The sequence below is a fragment of the Acanthaster planci genome, linkage group LG06 (assembly GCF_054643075.1).
Source record: "Acanthaster planci isolate LZ-2023a linkage group LG06, COTS_SCS, whole genome shotgun sequence".
NCBI lineage: Eukaryota > Metazoa > Echinodermata > Asteroidea > Valvatida > Acanthasteridae > Acanthaster > Acanthaster planci.
Window position 1 is genome coordinate 18,152,696 of NC_141782.1, and position 21,276 is coordinate 18,173,971.

At 42.2% G+C, this 21,276-nt stretch overlaps 2 protein-coding genes across 3 annotated transcripts in view; one reads left to right on the forward strand and one right to left on the reverse strand.

Annotated features, from left to right (window-relative positions):
* The window catches only part of LOC110983274 (uncharacterized), a 50,800-nt gene extending 35,701 nt beyond the window's left edge, over nucleotides 1-15,099 (reverse strand). The window contains exons 1-2 of the mRNA XM_022242401.2: nucleotides 14,621-15,099; nucleotides 8,795-8,992 (exon numbers count right to left, since the gene is read on the reverse strand). Of these exons, the coding sequence (XP_022098093.1) occupies nucleotides 8,795-8,992; nucleotides 14,621-14,795 (373 nt within the window). The 5' untranslated portion in view covers nucleotides 14,796-15,099. The remainder of the gene's footprint in view (nucleotides 1-8,794; nucleotides 8,993-14,620) is intronic.
* Nucleotides 15,100-15,219: 120 nt separating this feature from the next.
* The window catches only part of gmds (GDP-mannose 4,6-dehydratase), a 76,854-nt gene continuing 70,797 nt past the window's right edge, over nucleotides 15,220-21,276 (forward strand). Inside the window, exon 1 of one of the 2 annotated variants that reach the window (XR_002598700.2) lies at nucleotides 15,220-15,407. Coding sequence is in view for 1 of the 2 variants with exons in the window: in XM_022242400.2 (XP_022098092.2) it covers nucleotides 15,312-15,407 (96 nt within the window). In the remaining variant the exon portion in view is untranslated. The remainder of the gene's footprint in view (nucleotides 15,408-21,276) is intronic. The other variant, XM_022242400.2, reaches the window with a different exon arrangement.

The window sequence follows — 21,276 nt, forward strand, 5'->3', positions numbered from 1 at the left end:
TTCACGAGAGCAAAATATTAAAAGTTCCAAATCCATGTAAAATTAAGATTCGCCTGTGAGGACATTACAATTTTGCTCATAAATATTGAAATTTGACATAACATCAAAGCCCAAAAGGTTTAAAAACACAGATTAATATAGCAAGACAAATTAAGGTTAATTGAAACACAAAGATGCAATTTTAAGGGCTGTAGTAAATAACTGTATTGCACAGACCCTTTAAAAGCAGCTGTACCAGGCCACGAGGTTACTGAAGTATCTGTCAGTTTTCTTCGGCGCCTTTCTGACACTTTCCCCACCACTTTTTGGAGCCTATAAGTGTTGATTTCCTTTTGTTTTGTTTCCCCGCAAAATATTCTCTTTCTTCTCAACTTTATACATACTTCATTCCAGGACCCTAAATAATTCAGGAAAACCTAACCAGTCTTTTATGACTTTCGTTTTCTCTCTGTGTGTACACCATCATAGACTTTGTTGCAATTTAACGGTTGACATAAGACTACTCGATAACACAGACTGTTGTTCTCGAGTGGAAAACATTGCTGGAACTTTGCCGTGACGCCGTAACATGTCTGTCTCCAAAGGAAAGACACAATGGTACTACCGTATCGCATAATGAAAACGCATGTCTTTGCAAAGTTGTCAGGGTTGCTACGTCTGGTTGCGTGCCGACTTACTGGTCACTGTTCGAAACGCGTTGATGCAGAGACGAATATGGCGTGCAAAGTTAACATTATTTCCCGGAATAGGCATGGCATGGAGATATCTGTATATGCGGATTAAATGTTAACTTTGCACGCCATAGAAAAAAACTACACTTCGATTGTCACATAGAATGACTGGAAACATGGAGTTACAACGTGCATATACACCACCAGCTGCAACACTTTCGATTTAGAAATATCTCAAATTGATATCACTTGGCCCTGTTCGACTCGGCGTACGGTGTTTTGTGAGACACTCTTGACTTGATGAGTTTTAAGCTGCCGGCTTTTGTTGTCCCCCGGGCTTTGTTAGAAACTAGAGTGGGGGTGGGCGTTACCCAAACGAAACTGGACCCTTTACGTCGGTTCACGTCTGTTTGGCGATGTGACGGTCTGGTTGGGCCTCCGACTCACGCGATTTGCGGTGCCGGCCAAAGGTTGCTGCATGAGTTGTCAGTGTTTTCGTGCGTCATTTTGGAGACTTTGCAGACGAGACAATTACACTTCATGGGTTTCAGACCCGGCGCAGAAGCGAATGCAGACGGAATGTAATAGGCCTATAACAGGACGATAATTCTATCGTATGAGATTTGTCATGCTCAGTCAATACACAATCTGAACATGATACATGTATTTTTTGTCTCCAATAATTTATGCACGAGTGCAGACATGTCCCTGATTTTTTTATTTATCTATCCGTTTCATAAATTTCTTTTGACTTTGAAATATAAAAATCTGTGTCTAATGCAGCCTTGAAACAAAGAAACCGGTAATGTACCCCATCGTGGTATCAGTGTGTGCTTGAAAACCACAAAGCACAAAATCTGTGGTTTTCCTCTGAGTATTTTAATATTTTTCCCCATTTACTCATTTAATGTAATAATAACCGTTAACCGGTAAGCCGTCACAATAACGTTTATTGTTCAATCTGAACACAGCTTGTTGTTTACCCTGTCACAGCCAGAGTGGAGGGGAAGAATTCTACCTTTCCCTTCCGATCCGGACCATGCAATGACTGATTGTGATAAAAAGTCACACGAACTTACAGACAAACCCAACTTGTGCAGGACTGTGGTCTCGGCCCCATCGGAAGAGGCATTTCAGACATTAGAGCGTGCATGGCGACTTGGCACCCAGCGCAGTGTGGCGGGTGAGGATGGACAAATCGTGACGTTGAACAAAAGAGGAACAAAAGGAGATCATGATTCAGGTGTTAAACAAAGATGGTTGTGCGCATGATCGGGGGGGAGGGGTTAAGATGTGTCTCTCTATTTCAAAGCGGCACATGGCTACTTCAGCCTTTTGTCAAGCGGGCAAATTCACCAGTTTCTCGGAATGGAGATCGGTTACCAGTCTTTGTTCGGCAGACACGAGAGGGCGGGTCAGCTGTGCTTATTTATAACGGTTTTCCCCCCTTTCAAGCGGCCGCAAGATGACAGGCTAGTTTTATACACAGTGCACACCAGCGGGGTACTTAAGCTTGACTAGTGGCTTGAGGCAAGGTGTGATCGATGCTTGAGTGTGATGGTTCTGATCCATGTACATGCATGTTGTGTCAGGCTGCGCGCATTGGTGCGATTTACAGAGGCCCATAAATTTGTTTCCACAATGCTCATTGTATGTGCGGGGTTGGGGGTATAGGTGAGGCCGCGTATATATCTTGTGTATTGGGTCCTTCACCGATCTCGGTGTTGGTCAGGTGCATACACTTGACAATGTACGTGTATAGCTCTGCGAGACGAACAATCGTGTTTTTGTGAATAAGGTGCATTATTATTTGAATATGTTCTGTCTTTTTGCAGTGTAAATGACGGGCGATCTAACTATTACTCTAGCATTCGTTTCCTTGACAGTGTCAATAAATTCTTGGCAACAGTTAAACCCTTTTATGCGTGAAATTACGATTCCCTTTGGAAGTATTATACTCCTTTGCATTGACAGATTTTTTTCACACCAGGTGTTACAGTGATCAAGGAGTAAGTTCACGAAAAAACTCAGTAATAACATGCTCACGATGGCCTTCATCTCCGTCACGTGGCTAGCAAACATGAAGTTAAGCATATGCCACATGAACGGTTCATTAGCAAAGGTTACAAGTTTTCTTTTTCTAAACCATACCATGTGCGCATGAAGTTTGCCTCCCAATGTGACGGCGTTTGCTGTCAATCAGACACGCAAGGCCCCTAAACTAAACGAGATCATCTCTTACTATAACAATTCAACTTCAACCTTTGCCGAAATGTGTGCCTCGTCTTTTTATCAACCTAACATAACATTGCGTTGGCAGAAATGAATTATTTTTGCTTGTACAAATTGAGCTGGTTTGTTTTCAAGGCCTGAAATTTTGTTGCTTCGTTGAAAGATAGCAGCCACACGTACAAATTGAATTCAAATCAAAAGAGCCCACAGTGTACCCATGACTTTTTATTTCCATCACCAAATTGTTTCTTCTAACGTTTTAACTTTTCATCGTCAAAAGAGAGGCCAACGTTGTTGCGTCAACTGTGTCTCTCACTCTCGCGAATAATTCACAGCAGAACAGAAGTGATTTCAACAAAACATCCACCTAAAGATTATTTTATTCTAAATAGAATATCGGTTTCTTTCTTCCTTTGTTGATAACGTTTTGTTTGCACAGAGAGAAAATCAACAATAGCAAGATATATACCTGAGTTTTAATTCATAGTCTTCTCCGCGCACATGGCATGCATTTTGTATCGTAATCGCCTTTAAATGACCCTCCAGTGTGTTATGAAAAAGCCATTACTTATTTAATTTAGTCTTTGATCACTGATGTACGGGGCCCCAGTTAGGTCATGCGTACATTATGGCGACAGACGGTGTTATAACACGGGCCCTGCATCACGTATATTTACATGGTGGCAGACATCACCAACAGTCTGACAATACATGGAATAGGGTGTTCGACGTCCCTAACCCCGAAAGCAGCAGACTAACGAAACAGCAAGTAACGTAGTGAATTCTCCGTTAGATCTGGACATAAAGTACATACATATGAACGTGATTACCTTCAACGGAGACTTAACATGTACGCCGTTGTGTGTACACGGCGTGTTCTATGCATAATAACGGTGCGCAATACTAGGCCTATGGGTGAACTTGAACGAGGCGAAGTGCACACTGAGACAGATTTGTCAAACAATACATGGGTAATAATACGTGTTTTTACGTTATTTCAAATCTGAAGTGGTTTAGAAGTCTCCATCAGCGTATTGCGTCATACAACAAAGTTTATTTTGGCTGAGCTTTTCTTCTTGAATAACAACCGACTGTGGTCCTTTTATGCAAAAGGTGTTGAGTGTTAAGACTGGTTTCAGCACAGACGAGTGGGAAAAGAAATACATTCTCCTTAGTGACGCAAAAATAACTACAAACGTCTATCATAGGAAATGCATAAAACGCTTATATGTACAGTTGGGGCAAACAGTTTACAAGTTGGTAGAAAACAGGTTTCCTCAATTTTTTTCGCTATTTGAAATAGGTTTACCAACTTTTTCTTTACAAGGTCAGACAAATTGTATCTCAACTTAATGATCACAGTGTGTACTTCAATTGAAAATACTCAGAGACATTTATTAGGGTTCAAAATATTAATATTTCTGAAATATCGCTTTGTGAAAATTTACATCTACCCCCTTGTTGTTCAAAAACGCTTCAACAAATGGTCCAATGCAACTATGAGATATGACAAAAAATGCAGAAAGTGGCATTAAAAATTAGAGCTGGAGTATGTTAAATTTTATTTTTTTTGTATATATATATGTGAATCACATATATCTGTGGGTGTTTTTTTTATGCACACACAATGTACATTAAGTAGAGACCCATCTTACCTATCCTTATGAAAAGAAAAGTTGTTAGGAATGAGTTAAGTCGGGACATTCAAGGAAACTGTTTTTGTCCTACCAGGTGATGTATGTAAACTTCATTTTGCCCCAACTGCATACTGCGTTGTAAGCATCGAGCATTGTTGCGATGCAATGGAGCAAAGACATTCAATTCTGTTCAAGTGATATTTTTGTCCCTTATCAGAGCACCCAAATTTACATACCATGTCGAACAAGACAACATTACATGTAGATGGAATCAGGATCAAAAGAAGTTAATTATACCGGGGCTTTGTCATGGCATAAAAAGTAACTGCTCAATGTAAATTACAATTTTTAAAGCAAAAACAAACAACTGCATAAAGATAGACACCAACGTACTATGAACATAGTATGGGGCTCCGAGGAAATTATTTTCACATTTTTCAATATGAATCACAATTCAAAAATATTCCTCATGCGGGCTTTTTATAAATTTTTTTTTGATGAAACTAATGGACGTGTGCGCACTACATCTAAAAATGAAGGGAATACTGGACATGACCTCATACTTGACGTCAGTCTTATTGGTAACCACCCTACAATTAACATGGCATACAGACAAATGAATGGGTAAAACAACACCGTCGTGATCTGCATACGGACCGTCGAAACAGACATTGACAAGGATCAGCGAGTTAAATGTGGTAACTGAATACCTTCTGTATAGTGTTGACGGTTGAGAAAGAATAAGTTCATTACATAGTGTAAACTAACAGGGCTTGAACAAGTGTACATTGAAAGTACTCAGATGCATATCTGATGAACCAGCATAATCTTCAACTTGACGGCTTTCGAAGCTCAATTTCAATGTTACTGGTTGAAGACTGACAGGCCCAAACCGGGGCTTTGGGGACAAGTCAAAGTAACTGACCGTCTCATACAGTATAGCGAGAGAGCTAATCCCTGATTCTCAAAAAAAAATCAAACTGAATTGCAAAGTAAAATTTAAACAAAATTGTGACAAAAATTCTTTGGGACAATTTTCCCAACAAGTGTGTTTACTTTCACTATGTGTAAATATAAATTCTGAGAAATTGGAAATTCAAAATCCATCCTTGTTTCCCGCTTACAGTAAAGCAACAGTGAAAGTACATGCATGATACAACATAAGCGTCAGTTAACAACGCTGCTGACGCATGCTGGCCCAGCGGCGCAAGCGGAGGGACGATTCAATTTTAATATCGAAGTTTCTATTCCATATTTGGTGTCGAATACTGGAAAAGCGTCCAATATAGCATGTTGTGAACATTTTTACCTTCTTTGAATCTGAATCACAAACTATGGAAGCCTGACGTTTCGATCCTAGCATAATCTTTCTCAAGGGTTTTGCCTTTGAGAAAGATTCTGCTAGGATGGAAACGTCAAGCCCTCCATTTTTGTGATTTGTATTTTAGGTCACTGTAGTCAGCAAGCAGTTGGCAGCAGTTTTGTATTACATATCTCTGGAATTCTTATTTGAATCTGACCAGAGCTTAGGTTGTGAAGCTTTATTTGTTTTGAGTAGTGCAATCTTTTTTGTGTCATTTTTGGGGGCGGAAAGTCTGGTAATTACTAACGACACTCATCAAAACAGATAACTAGCTCATACAGTACTTTGAGTCATACGTGTTGTAGAATAAAATTATCGGCCATTTTTAAATCGTCCTTTTCTGGGAAGAGCACTAACTTTCAACAGCGAAATATAACAGCAGTATTCATATCACGGGTCCGTGATAGTCAAAATGGGTTCGGCTCAGTTGGAGAGTTTGACTTTCGTTTTAAGATTTCTAAAATTATTTTCAGATTTAGAAACTGATATTAGCCTCCGTTATAAGGCACGATATGTTTTTTCACACTTAACCTAACGTCCAGGTGAGATGTTTTGTAAATGGTAATTTTTTTCATTTTTGAAGAAAACGATTAAAGGGGAGATCAAAAGTATGGATCCTCAATGAGTGGAAAGTGGAACATCGACATTTTCAGCTCCACATGTTTGGGAAACAAATTGGATGGCAGCAGCCGTCCTGAACAATGCCAAAACGCTATTTAAAATAATAATCGCTTAGTCTCAGGAATGACAATCTATTTGTGTTTACCTTAGCGACTTTTGTACTTTTTGTTTCGTGGTAACCTTTACACACTCGGGTTAGAAAGAACAGTAAAGACCCTATAGCAACATCAAAGCATGCATGGCACACACTCCCTAACATGTACTCTCGACTGCAGAATTTCGGAATGCTTCCTGTCTGCGAACTAAATACACCGGGCACCGTGTCCACACAAGCTTCAATTTGTCTGGCCGGGTTAGTTAAAACTTACCCGCATGCAAACAGAACAGGCACCGCCTTGTTATGTTCTAAGTGATGCTAGGAAGGGTTCAGAGGTCGTGACGTGTGAAATTCGGCAGGTACCGTCGCGTCGTGTGGGACAGCCGGGCTGAGAGTTTTTGTTTTTACACAACACGCTTGGGAAACTCAACTTTAATGAAGGTTATAATGGTGGCTTGGATAATTTTTTTCACGTCCGACATTTCAACAGGAGAATCTTCCAAGGGCCGTGAGAAATATTTTCTTTCAAGACTGGCAATGAGACAATTTTCCCATAGGAAAGTACATGGTGCATCCCCAGAATGTTGTGTACTAATAAAAATGCACAGCCGGTCAAAACCACAAGCACCATTTCCGCGTATTTTGTAATACAATTTTGTTTAAGGGGTCGGGCGATTTTGAATATTCCATCCAGGTTGCCGAGGACCATGGGCAAGATTTTTTCTTACGGGTCTGTTTGCTCCGCACTCGTAGTTTCGTTGGGTCGAAACAAAGAACAAAGACAAGATCGTATGACAAGATCACAAATGCAAGAAAAAGAAAGGAAGCATAGCTCGAATTCCACACGAATCGTGAATGCCCGACACAGCGGCACATAATGTCCCTGTCTAGTTTCATTTAATATCCTCGAGCTCTTATCCCTTCAAGATTAATTTTCCTTTTTTCCTGCTTTGTCTTCCAGTGCGTGCACAAAGTCATGTATATTTAGGGTGTGCTACAAAAATACAGCTATCACCACTGGGCATTTGTTTTATATTAAATGTCACGTTTGGCCTGAATGCCGTAAAACATAAATGCCACACAAAAGGACCAGTTTTGAGACCATCCTGTCTGCACGCATCAATCATAACGAGGCACTTCTCCATTCCACGCCGAAGAGCGACCGTGACGGTACCGCAACGTCTGCTAAAATGTATCCCTTCAAGAAGGGTTATTGCGGGGAGGTCAACAGATTGAAACCGCTGCCGAAAGCCTGGCAACATGGCCTCATGGAGAAGTCAGGGTAACACATGTAAGAACAGTATGAGTTTCCCTTTTCTGTCAAATGTGTAGAAAGAATCGAGACTAAAAAATGATTACGATAGGCATGCACGCGTGTTGAATGGAAGGCAAGGCCATCGGCCTTGGCCGGTACTGGCGGAAACCATAGGGGGACGCTGGCAAGGACAGGCAGGCGAGGTGGCATGTTGCCAGGAGCCATTTTCTTACACTTCTTCCACGTCAAGCGCTGCCCGGGGTAATGTTGTAACTCATAATACGACAAACTCCGTGGGGTAAACGCGAGTCAAACTACTTCAGAAAAATCCGTTCGACGAAGAAGAAGCGCAGAGCTGTGAGCGAGCGTACCCGTATGATGTCTACTGAGTGCACCGAATGTTAATATCTCCGTGTTAGCAGATCGAGGTTGTAGGCCTAGGTGAGGAAAGCGAAAGGAAGATTGATTGTTCGACAACTACACTAGAAGACATCCGTATTGTAAAGGTCCATTTTGTGGGGGGTCTCCTGCTGCAAGTTGTCTTGCATGATACATAACGAATCTGCACGCATGCGCGTATATCGTGTATATTTGTGAAAAATAACTGTTGTATTCTGCCACAGTTTATAGAAACTTTATTACATTATAGTCACGAAATACATACTCCATAAACTTCAGTTAGACCGCCTGTACCTGTTAAGCGTATCAAATAAGAAGTGTGATATCAAAACTGAGAAAAAGGGGCAGATTCGGGTAAAAAAAAAACATTAAATGGGCTTCTGGTGGCAATGGGTAAAATGCATACTCATTTGACCAGATTACTTTGAGGGATTTGCTAAGACAGTTTTGCCAGCACCCGTGACTATACACCGGTGGATGGGGCTAACGTCCACGGAAAGAACAGGAGCCGTAACTCACGTGCGTTCCTGAGCCTCTTGCGATGGCCGGGCAGCAACACCTCCAGCTCGTGAAGAACGTCGGCCGTCAGCTCCATGACTGAGACCTGCCGGAGGTTCGTGTAGTTGCTGCGGATGAAGTTGCCGAAGTAGTGGTCGATGCCGTTATCGCGAAGCCACTGGAACACCTCAAACTCCTCCGAGGGCTTGTAGTGAGTGGCTATCATGACGACATGCATGTGGGATGGGAGAAAAAAAAGACACATGATCCGTGAAAGGGGGAACGAAATATCAAAGTGCTTTGAATATTTTGTTCGAATTACATCTGTTCCACTTTCCTTCAATCCTTGTTCCAGTTTCTATCTTTCTCTGCTATTTGTGTTCCCTCTCTCTTGCTTCAACTCACTGTTCCCCAACCCCTTCCCAAATGTCAAGCTCTGTTGTGATAAGTTCTGCTCTCTTGAGATTTCTTTAATGGTGTTACATTTTCATGTGCAGTCGTTGCAAAACTACCATAAATTACAGTCATGTATACTAAAAAGAATAATTCAGGTGCATTGACTTTAAAGCTCAACGTAATCCAGCTTTCCTTGCTGCAGTGGGTTCCCACATGATGTCAACCATGAATGATAAAACAGGCAAACGTTATACATGCTGGAGGGTGATATTATGTATAACGGGGACGGAATGATGCCAAACCGTCCTCAGCGAAGGGACCGGCTCTTGCAGAAGAGCGTCAAGCTAAGGACAAAAGCCATGATCGACGTACTGATTGTCAGTGATTTTCTTCCTGATAGAGAATGAACCGTGCTACAATGGACCCTTTCTCGAGAGTAAGCTACACATATGTACGCACTTTCCCTGCGCACTTCCCTATTCCTTCCCCTGTCGGTCAGGTCAAACGTTGGCAGACACAGAGCAAATATACTGGTTCTCTGCCCTGATCTTTAGGCGTCATTGAAGAAGATTGAAGGTGATACGTGTATATACGCCAGCCATGTTGAAGGCGAAGTTCGTGTTCGAAGGCAGTATATACAAACCAGTCATCCACAGACATGAAAAGGGAATAACTAAAAATCAACGAATGTTGATTCGAAAACTTCTGTCGCACATTTCAGAATAGGACAGAATTCTGCCCAGGCTAGTCACATTATTACAGTTGTGGCCACCCGATCAAGGATTTAGTCAGAATGTAATCAGAATCTTATGGTCTGGGAACCAGACTACAGACCACAGAACCAAATAAATGTTATGTATAATAATAGCGCCACCAAGCTGCAGTCCAAAAAAAATTCGTCTTATTCAAGGCGATCCTTGCATTGTGAAAAACCTGGGATGAGTAGTAATGAAAAGGCTTCAACACGATTAACACCGATGGAGTAACTAAGATGAAGAATTCTAAACTATGGAATAAAAATCCATCAGTGTTTTTAAGTTGATATGGACCGTGCAATTAAAACAAGTCAGGCATACCCATTGAAGAGTGTACAGTAACTAGAGTGGATTACGAGAGTACATGTACTTTCCACTAACAAACCAAAAACATTTCCTGTAAAAAGTGTCCAAACTGGTCCCTTGTGGTATATTAACCTGCTCCCCTCCGTAACCCATGCATCACCGCTTTCGGCTGTTGTGGGACTTCTCTTCCAAACTCACCACCTAAGAAGTCCCAAAAAGGGAGACATTTTGAGTTTTTTCCGGGTAATTTTTTTCACCCTCCCTGCATTGAAATAATACGCAGTTCGCTCTCACGGCTTATCCACAAGCGACCATTCAAGGAACGCGCCAGATCATCCGTTCTAACCAACAGACCAAGGTTGCAATGCATCTACGTGGGTGTCACAATGTGTGAGGAACTACCTTAGTTAGAAAAGCACAGAGAATCTTACTTCATCACTAGATGCCGTTTTGAAAACACTGTCTATTGGAGAGTCTCACGCTTCAACTCCGGAACCTTTGCTCTGGTTTCATTCTTAATTCTTTTGTTTCGGGTTTTCTTTATCAATGTCATGATGGTTATTTTCAGCTAGTCCACAAAATTTTAATATTGTTTTGCTTATGTTTGGCGAATGACACACCACGTGTACATTAACTTTTATGATCAAGGGTGATAAGCAAGTTACAGTTTTTGTTGAGACAGGAATACAGATCGAATTTTGAAGGTGGGAGCTCAAAGTTGGACCCAATTTTGAGAATTAATATCATGCAGAAATGAGATTTTTACTCAGTTTCAATCCATTCTCCCAAAATGTGACTTACATAAAAGTAAAATCCAAAACAAAACAAATTAACAACTGCCTTGGGGAAACCTGGAAGGGTAATTTCGTCTCGCCAAGTGAAATGGTGAAAAATGGAAGGCTGTATCAATTCCAATCGATTCACAACGCACATCCGCATCACCACGGCCGGTTTGCATTTGCATGTGACCCACGACCTGAACGTTATAGCATGCATTGACCCAAGCATGACATTATCCGCGAGCCAACCTACCCTTCCTAGCATTGATGACTGTATGCAAGCATTAGGTCAAACAATTCTTCTGGTAGGAAGGAACAAGGAAATGTGGTATAAAAGGGAAGGAACGGGTTAAGTAACCAAATACTTAACACACATGTCAGAGCAACACGAAAATATTTCTTCTGCTTTGAGTAATCTCGCAAAAAATAATTATGTAAGGACAAACTTGTTAATATCTCTAAAGAAAAGTGGTGCGAATAATCAATTCCTTGCATGTTTTGATTTAGGGAGTACCTTGCGGAGGGCAATCTCGCCCTCAGTTCAAACTAAATCTTTGCCGATGAATTACACGCGCGAACCGAACGATGCGCAACTCAGCCTTTCCATTAAAATATTCAGTCTTTGCTTACACTGTGCAATCTAATGAATGACCAACCAACAGCCACCCTCCTTAAAGGTCTGCGGTTGGTAAGCTTGAAACCACACGCCTGATGTCCCAGGCTTTGGGCAGGACCACTGCTGAAAAACAAAGCGCATTTTTTCTCTATCCTGCAATATTAATGCAAACCGCAGCGAGACCTTTATTTACAACTCAACCCTTCAATCTTTCCCTTTCGCATATGCGCAAATAACACCAAATAAAGTTAGCGGCGACAGGCCGAATGGTCACGACGACGTTTTTGCGCCTCAAAACCATCGGGTGAAGTAAGATTAATTTTATTATTATTTGTCTTCTCATTTGGGAGTTTTTTTTTGTTTTTGGCTGGACGAGGATGAGAAAAGATCGCCCGCAGCTGTACGGCACGCGCCGGTCGTGAGCCGTGACTCCAAGCCTGCCATGCTGCGATGCGATGCCGCGGCCAACAGAAAGAAGGCACAGCGGATGACTCATAGGCCTGCTGTATTGCCCTCAAATAAGCCGGCTGCCCAGCAACTCTCCTGACTACTACATCGAGAGATTGGTCCAGCTTGTCACCAACATAGCACCACATGAAACCTTCAGACCGGTGAACATTTCACCCACGTTTGCCACGACTGGCCGTGATGGCTAAATTCGCCGACCGTCATCGTTAAGACCCCGCCCCATTTTCCCCCTCTCGCTCTTCCCGTTTCGCCGCCACCGTCCCCGTGCGCGATCGCCGATAATTTTATCCCGTCTCTCCCTCCACAGCAATCTTCCCTCCGATCGCATCAGCCAGACAGGGAATTACAAAGCGGTAAACGGTGAACTTTTCAACTCGTCCTGGGGAGGGGATGATGACGCCATGAGTCGCTTCTCATTGGCCATGACTAAGGTCAGTTCACAACCGGCGAAAGCACATGACAACCCCGTCCTCCCGGTCTAGTCATACGCGTCAGATACACGCTTATTAATTCGCACAACTGCATAATATCGCAACCACTTCAAGCGTCTTATCTTTGGAAGTTAAACGAGAATTGAACCTGTTTTTGCTTTCCAAGTTTACAGAACGAGGGACTCCTCAGCTACATGAACATAAATCATCCCGAGAATAAACCGCGGGGTACCACCGCCGCATTTGCAGCCCGAAAATGCCTGCAATCAGAATGAGAGTAAACAGCAACTGACGGAGGAGACTAGGCTGAATTTAACTTTGGAAGTAAACTTGGTTCTGAGTCCAATTTCTCGGTGCAAATTGCCTCCGAGAATCCAGAGGCGGAAAGAAACAAAAATGCATACAGGAGGAGGGAAAGATAATACTCGACAAAGTAGATTTCCAAGAATTCCAGACCCATCATTTCCCACCCTCGTGTGCCAGAATAAATTAATCCTGCACATGTCCTACGTGCAGTATGTGGTCATTGACCGGTCACGACTCGTGAAAAGTATACATCGGGTTCGACAGTAAGACGAAGCGCATTGCTCGTTGTTTTTCATTTAATTATTATTTGAAAAAATCAACACCTTGTGCTCCTACTTTTCAGTGTAGAGAAACTTAAAGAGAACATATTTTATTCCCACAAAACAGCTGTCCTTATAATTTAAAGTGATTCTAAACGAAGGAAAGGGGGAAGGCGGTAAGCCACACAACACTCGCCGCTCACTGCCAGCTGAATGCAGTGGCGCGCTGCCGCGTATTTTCAAGCCGTGCGCGTGGCCGCCCAATGCCTGATCGTTTTGAAGGAAAAATGCGCACAGTGTCTCGTTTTTCGTGAAATAAAAAGACATCGATAGACTAACAAAACTTCCATCACTTGAAATGAATCTTAAACGAGAATTTCACAGGGATCTTTATTTGTACGTTACCGCACTGTGGGTACCTGTTGGTCGACTTTTCCACCCCGAAAAGATGGGTTATTTGGCAGAAGAAAATCCGAATCGACCTGAAAAAGCTAGTGGAGAAAACTGTGCGTAGCACAGACAGTGAGAAGCATGCTACACCCCAAACAAGTTGCCCCTCTTGCAGCAGAAAGGGACCGACCCAGACCGTCAAGTCCTGCTAGCAAAATTGATATGTATGGTCGTCTCCATTCAAGCTATATTGCCAATTAAATTCGTTCTCATTTTTAAAAATTCGTTGGATAAACATTCAGGGTTTGGACTGCTCTCCAAACTCTTGGCCATCAACTTCTGAGGTGGGAGGCGTCGGCGCGAAGTGGCCGAAACTCGGCGCGCAGCGTCCAAACTTCGAGATACTTTCAGGCATCTCAGAGAACACTTGGCACACGGCTCCCTAGCCCAAAATATGCCACTGTGGTACGTTCGACAAAACTTTTACACCCTGTTTGTCAGAAAAAAACCCTTGTCCGGGGTTGTGGTTTTCGGAGCGAACGTTGGATGGCAACGCCAGCCCATAAAGAACACACTGTTCGGTCGATAGTAACCGAGTCAGCTTGGGGTCAGCGGTTCAACATTACACATTAGTTTATACGTCTGTGGGGCGCTTGCATAAGACGAAATTCGATGTATTTCCCAACGCCGCACCCAGAAAATTCACGTCTACTCAGTACACGACAATGCTCGATGGATGTGCCTGTGTTTTAGATTCCCTAACAACAGTACAGGGGAGACATGTGTGGATTTTTATCCATCAACATGCAACATGCATCTCCTCTTTTCATATTTTCAATATGGCTGCCATTAAATTTCATGATGACGAGCAGGGAAAAACCGTACACGGTAGGGAGAGATAAACTGTCTGCCAGATAGAATTTTATTTTGAATAAAATCCTAGTTTCAAAGCTAGTCACTGAATCAGATCTGTGTTTAGTATGACGTCAGTTTGAGACAATTTTTCCCAAAAAATTCGGGTGAAAGGCGCGCGTAAATTTGTGAGGATACAGACATGTGCTGGCGAAGCGAGCGCCATGGCTAACCCGGAGAAAAAAAAACGAACATGCGCGTGAGATGGGTGGACATTCTCTGACTAACCTGCCTGGAGTATTGTCTCGCGATGCTCGGTGTCTGTGATGTTCATGGCGTCCAGATCGTCTTTATCCAGCGTACAGAAATCACTCTCCACATCGTATCCTTTAATTTGGAATATATCAGCATATTGGTGTAACCCGAGGGGTCCCAGAAATTTGTTAATACCGATGTCGTTCATGGTTACCGCACAGTGCCGGCTGAAAATGAAATGATGGCTTGTTGTTTTTTCCCGCGATTGATGCCGACTCTGGAGTGAATCTTTGGACGTCAGCTGATGTTTACTACAATTTTTTGGCAGATTGAATGGAGGTGGTATTGTCGCTCCACCCCTTGGTATGTCTTCTTTGCGACCCCATTGGCCGGGGGACTATATCAGGTCCTTTTAACCGGCAACCGTCCCCATGACGTAATGCCCAGGTCTGCATGTGAACGCGGCTTGCCCCGACACGTCCATGTTTGATATTATGGTAAACAAATGATAAACTATTTATATATGCACACTGAAGACCAATCACGACCTGCAGCCCGAGCACGTGATGACCGTTTGACCCGTCTTCAGTGGGCTTGTGAATGAAAGCACCAGCCACGTACACACAGTGATACGCTTGCTCAGCGTATGCCGCATGCAATGTGCACATGAGGACAGCGTAGGCCTACATGACATTCACAACACACTGCAGCTCTCTCTGAAAACATGGCGCAAAGCAGCTTGGTCGACCCTCAAGCCCAATGCGTTAACGGAGCGGAGTCTAGGCAACGTGTGGCTCTGATCACCGGTATTACCGGTCAGGTTGGTAGCTGATCTGCATGGCCTCTGTCATGCCAAAATATGAGGTGTGGAGGTGTTCAGTTTTGGAGGTATACCCGTTTAAACCAGTGTACCAGCAAAACACACCTTTCGTCCTCTCCTTGACTGCCATACTGCTTGTACATGCAAGTCTTAGCCTACATTGCAGCGAATAACCTTTGGTTAATCATTCGAGTTTACACAGCGTCAGGGATGGAGATCTGTTAATTAATCAGTTCTCAAGCAACCCTTTCCAATATAAATTGCTAATGATGTATTTTCGCGTTAATAATCAGGTTAGACACACGATGCGGCCGACAGTCGTGCTGTGCTTTTCAGCAAGTTCAAGTTGAAAGGTCATGGATGTTGGGCAGTTGTAAACAGTGTGAACTGACCTTTATCTCGATGAAGCCAGCAGCAGTGCCTGTACGGGTACTAGTGCATGTGAAAGCTCACTGGGGTGTGTCTGAGCAGGCATTTTCAAGTGCAGCTTTGTCATGGGTCTCATGGGTTTCCTGTAGCATGTACAGTACAACATGATGAAGTCGTTTTGGGGTCTGATTAATAAGTAAAATGAGACTTAATGGACATAACAGCCAATTTGCTTTGCCTCCGTTTACTCGTCGCAGTTGCATGAAGTGTTGCGAAGGCCTCGACCGTTTCCGTTCAGTGTTGAACACATGAAATTAATTGGTGGTGTGAACATCAATATTGAAGTACATGTATTGCTTTGTATTTACCTAGAGGCCTTGCTTGTTTTGAAATGTTTGTTATGAAGCAAATCTTAACCGGATATCAACAGGATGGACTCCAGGGTTTGTGTAAAACCAAACTGAAACTGACAATTTGCTCTGAAGGGAAGTAATTCCCCCGCCAGAAATTCAGAATTGCTGGTCTTGAGATGAAGGCTGTTTGACACTACTCCAAAGAGGAATAAGGGAAGCCTAAATACTTGGAAGGCAGAAGTAATAAATTGTTTTCTTGGCGACTGTCAAAATACAAAAGACTTTGTATATTTGTTTGAAACTTCAGTGTCAGTTTACACCTTCATTGAATTTAGATTGTCACCTAAAATGCTAATTGCAGTTTGTAGGAACCATGAGTGGCTTGTGAAAACTCTCAGCGAGTGAGCAGCCTGCAGTACTTTCCCCGATAGTCGCAAAATAAATGATTAATGAAATAAGCACTACTTGCTTATAAATACGCATCAGGGGAAGTAATTGAATGTAATTACCCTCTGAATTTATCTGATACGTCTACAAAGGAGGTTCTTAAGATTTAAGAATGAAGTTGAAGCAGCCTTTGTTTTCCTGAGCAGTATGATTTTCATTCAATATTGGGAATAGTCAAATCCTGACTAAAATTTCACCGATTTTTTTTTTATAGAAACTGATATTTCATCCCTTTATCCCTTGTTCTCAACATGGATGGAATTGTACATGAGAATTTCTCAACCAACTTGGGAATCAACATTCCACAGTAAACCAGCATCAAACATGCGACCGAAAGCTTGTACAGAGTAACAAACTCGATCCACATCTAAAACAAATTGAGCTTTCTTGGTATAAAAATGGCCATGTTTTAAAATGTTTTAAGAGATGCGTCCAGATTTAACGTCCAAGATCTGGAAGAATTCCTGAGACATTGAAAATGGCCGTTGGTTAAGCAGTTCAAAACTGACTCTGCTGAGCCAGACAATGGAGGGTGTTTCCCTCAAATGGGCTTGCTCTGTGTGCACAGCCTGCTTAATACTTGGGGCACACTACACTTGAACAGGCCCTACCTTTGCCCATTGTTGCATGGTATGTTTACATTGTACAGTTCTATAAACCGGGTTTGGTCCCGAAGATTACACACCCAAGTTAAGTATACATTGTCACAATCAATCGTGTTGTTGAAGTGGAGGGGGTATATCGTGAATTTTGAGAGAACTACAGGGTTGACCCTTCTTGATAGTGGCATGCTGTGCTGACACAGTAATCAAATTTTGATACAGTTTTCGAGTTTGCAATTAAGAAAACACAGATTTTATATACGTGTGTGTTGTGCCATTGTAAACTGAAAATTGAACATATTTTGAATGCCAGATATTTGACAAATTTAAGGAGACTTTGTTCCTTTATCACGAGAAATCTGAGAGATTCTTGTAACAGCATTTTGGGTGGTAATTTACTTGTACCAGGAAAGAAAAAACAACTAGGCTCTAAAGTTTCCGACATTTCCTGAAATGTACACCCTGCATGTACATGAATACGATTTGGTATTGTATCCTTTACACTAGCAGTTGTTTTTTGGGGTTTTTGTGAGTTTGTGGCGTCAAATTTGAGGAAATTGCACAGGGGATGATTTAATCATAAATTTATAGGAATGTTTAGTTGCGGAAGATATTTGTACATGTACATGTATTGTATATTTGTACATTTGTGCTGCCATCCACCACGTAACCGTGGACACACAACAGGTGCTTTTGTGGCCTCTACATGTATGAATGGTAGTATCTTTCACTTTCACAAGTCAAGTGTGGGCTCACATGTACATGTAGGCTAGGTACCGGTAGGCCGTCATGAGGGCAGAGGTAACATCAATTGGCATGTACATGTATATGGATGTACTTGTATGTGAATAAATGTGCATGTGAAAACAACTTTGAATAGACAGTGTTGGCTTATATGGATACAAATTTACAGAAATTATCAACATACAGTTCATCGCCTTTTGAAGACTGGTTCGTACACCACGTGTTAAAAGTTGAAAAAAGGCCACCTCAGAAGAACACCTGATCAAAATGAATTTCAAATTTCCAGCATCTTCTGTTTTTACCCCCTGACTTTGAAGTTATTAGCTCATGAATATGTTCAGTGTGCTTGTGAGGTAGATACCGGTAATGCCACAAGAGCCACAGGTGGAAGTATTTCTGTTAAATTGAACACTGTTAACATGACTTTAAGGGTGGATTTTAGAGACAAAACTTGAGATAAAGAATCGAAACCAAGTATTGAAAACTGCCCTAACCATACCAGTACATGTTATTTTTAGTGTTGTCTGATCTGGCCATTTGCAATGTGTGTTGGGACAGGTTGGATTGAAGAAGTTAATTGATGACTTTGCTCTCAGGGTACACTGTTTAGATTGCTGTAGGATTTCGTTGTAAACTCTTCAAACGATTTTCATTCTCATCTTCATATCCTTCAGGGTTCAGTGGGCTATGTCAGATATATAGGGTCTGCTCTTTCATGTTTTTCCCACAAGTGGCTGCTAAAACTATGGTTAGTAGTTGGTGCAGAAGGAAAAAAAAAATCCCAAAGTGTCAACAATCCCACGCAGCTATTAGAATTCCACATCATAATACACTCAAACTAAATGAAAATACGACCCTGTTTTGAAATCAATGGGACAATTGTCCATTTTGAAATAATGGGAGGTAAAATCCAATACCAACCAAAAGGTGATATCGTCGCAAATTTTGGCTGCCCAGACGAGTAGGCAAAATGAGAGTGGTCTTTGTACATTAGTATACACTGTATACGTAAATGTAGGTCTGCATGCATTTGGAGGTTTGATATGGACTCTATGTGTACTTGATAACTATCTCATTGACGTCATGTTTTGGCCAGTCACAGGTGTATGCTGCTTGTTCAGTACCTTTGGTAGGCTGATCATGAGGTGGAGAAAACATCATGCATCTTGAAATTGTCAGAGCAGTCTCCTGGTGACAAACTCTTCCCGTTGCCAAGTGAGGTTAAACAGATTCATCACACTTAAAACCCAACAGAACATTTCGCTATCACTCGGTGCTGATGTTGTTGGGGGGGAGAGGATAGGGGTTCAATACTGAGGGAAAAAACCCACCCAAAACACCTGCCATGGTTAAAACTTCTTTTGAGAATTGCATTGGAAATCTGCTGCGGTGGCTCAGACCTGCATGTATCAACCAATCAGCAGCCTTGGGGTTTCTTCTTTCAGCACTGTGTCACTGGTTACAATGTGGGCTTTGACCCGTTGGCATTAGGGGAGGGGGAGGGAAATTAGCATTCTCAGAGACATGACACCTTGAGGAGAATTGGGCTCTTCTAAATGATCGCTACTTACATGTCTGACTGTTGGTTGGGATACCTGCTCAGTGCTGGAAATGCTTTGATTAAGAGTCTAGTCAGCTACCGAAGGTCTGCACTCAGATTACTCATTACACTTACTGTGCTTAAAGCTTGAAAGTCTTCTTACTTTCTTTGCATCATTGCAGTGCAAATGGGTTTAGCGATAAGGTCAGTCGTTGGCCTTTCAATTTGTACCTACCCGTTGTAATGATCATCCCTGACATTTGCTTTGACAAAGCCTGCCTGACATGTACCTACAGCATAACTTCTCTCTCCGTACAAGGCCTTCCAAGTTTTGGCGCTCTTGAAAGTTGTCACGCAACCCAAGCGGTGATTACTTTTGGCACGTTGTGCCAGCTGTGTTTCTGTCGATGCCAGCACAGGCCGGCATGTTCAAGTCTGTGCACATACACACTGTCGGCCATGTTCACTGTGCTGGCAAGCTCAGTCTTTGGCATCTCTCTCATATCCATGCCTACCCCCCCTCCCATTCTGTTGTATGTTCCTTTCTGTCTCCTCTCCAGTTCCAAAGCTCACTAATTACATTTGGGGTGATTTTAAACAGAAGTGAAGATGCTCCTTTTGTTTCATTTTGTCTTGCCCGGGTTTATTGGCTGGTTTCCCGCAGACGGTGCCCACTGAGTCAGCTGCTGTGTTGTGACATTGATGACCGTTGATAAAGTGACTTTTCAACTGCAGTCATTTTGTTGTCGTTATTAAGAATGCACTTCACTGTGATGTCAACCACCAAGGCCATGTACATGATGCACTGCAGGGTACCGGCGGGTACGTGCACATGCACGTATTCCTACACTGTACATGTAATGCGTGTACATGTATGCCAGTTACCATACTTACAAAGGTAATGTATATTGCATTGTGTACATTTCTCAGAGGAAGCCTTTTGAGGCAGTGGTGAATCTTCTTTCCACTTTCCAGCAATTTTTCTTCCCTTTAGCCGGAGACTCTGCAAGGCCAAAATGTCACCATATTAGGAAACCCCAAATCAAAACCTTTGCGTACATTTTCACAAAGGCTTAATTGATCATAGTAGTCAGTCAGTCACACCTTTTTAACATTGTTGATGTGACATCACATCTCAAGCATGTACATTGTGAATGAAAAAATCTGAATAACCAAGCATTTCCATCAGTGACAAACAGCCAGAACAGATGTTGGTCACAAGTGCCAAAACATACATAAGCCAACACTTACTAAGGTTCTATCCACATACATGTACCTGCACCACATGTGTACATAATTGCAGAAGAGACATGTGCATGATTTTTAAAGATATGAAAGGCACAGCGTCCGACATGTTCCTCGTGTATTTTTCTTGCACAAATTGTACGTTCTTGAATACATACATGTATTTGACATTTCACTGAGCGCTCCACACCTCTATTCATGTCCTAAAAATATACACTCGATCAGTTATGGTGGTAATAGTGAGCATGTGGTACATACATGTATTCAGTGATATTCGGGTGTCTTCTAAGAGAAGCCGTGCATTCTGGGAAGTCTGAAAACTGTTCTCTTCATGCATACTTGGATGTATGTAGCCCAGCCTATCAAAATGAGTCTGAAGTCGTCAGAACCACTTTGGGGTTAAAGGCCTTAAAAGGAAGCTTTGCACAGTGGAAATTGATAGGAACCGTGAACATTTTTCACGCACATAATGTCCATTTTTGTCAGGATGACAGACTGAGCGAAACGTCAAAGGAAAGATGGGTCTCTCTAATCCACACTAGAGCAAAATTACTCAGAAAACTTGCCTT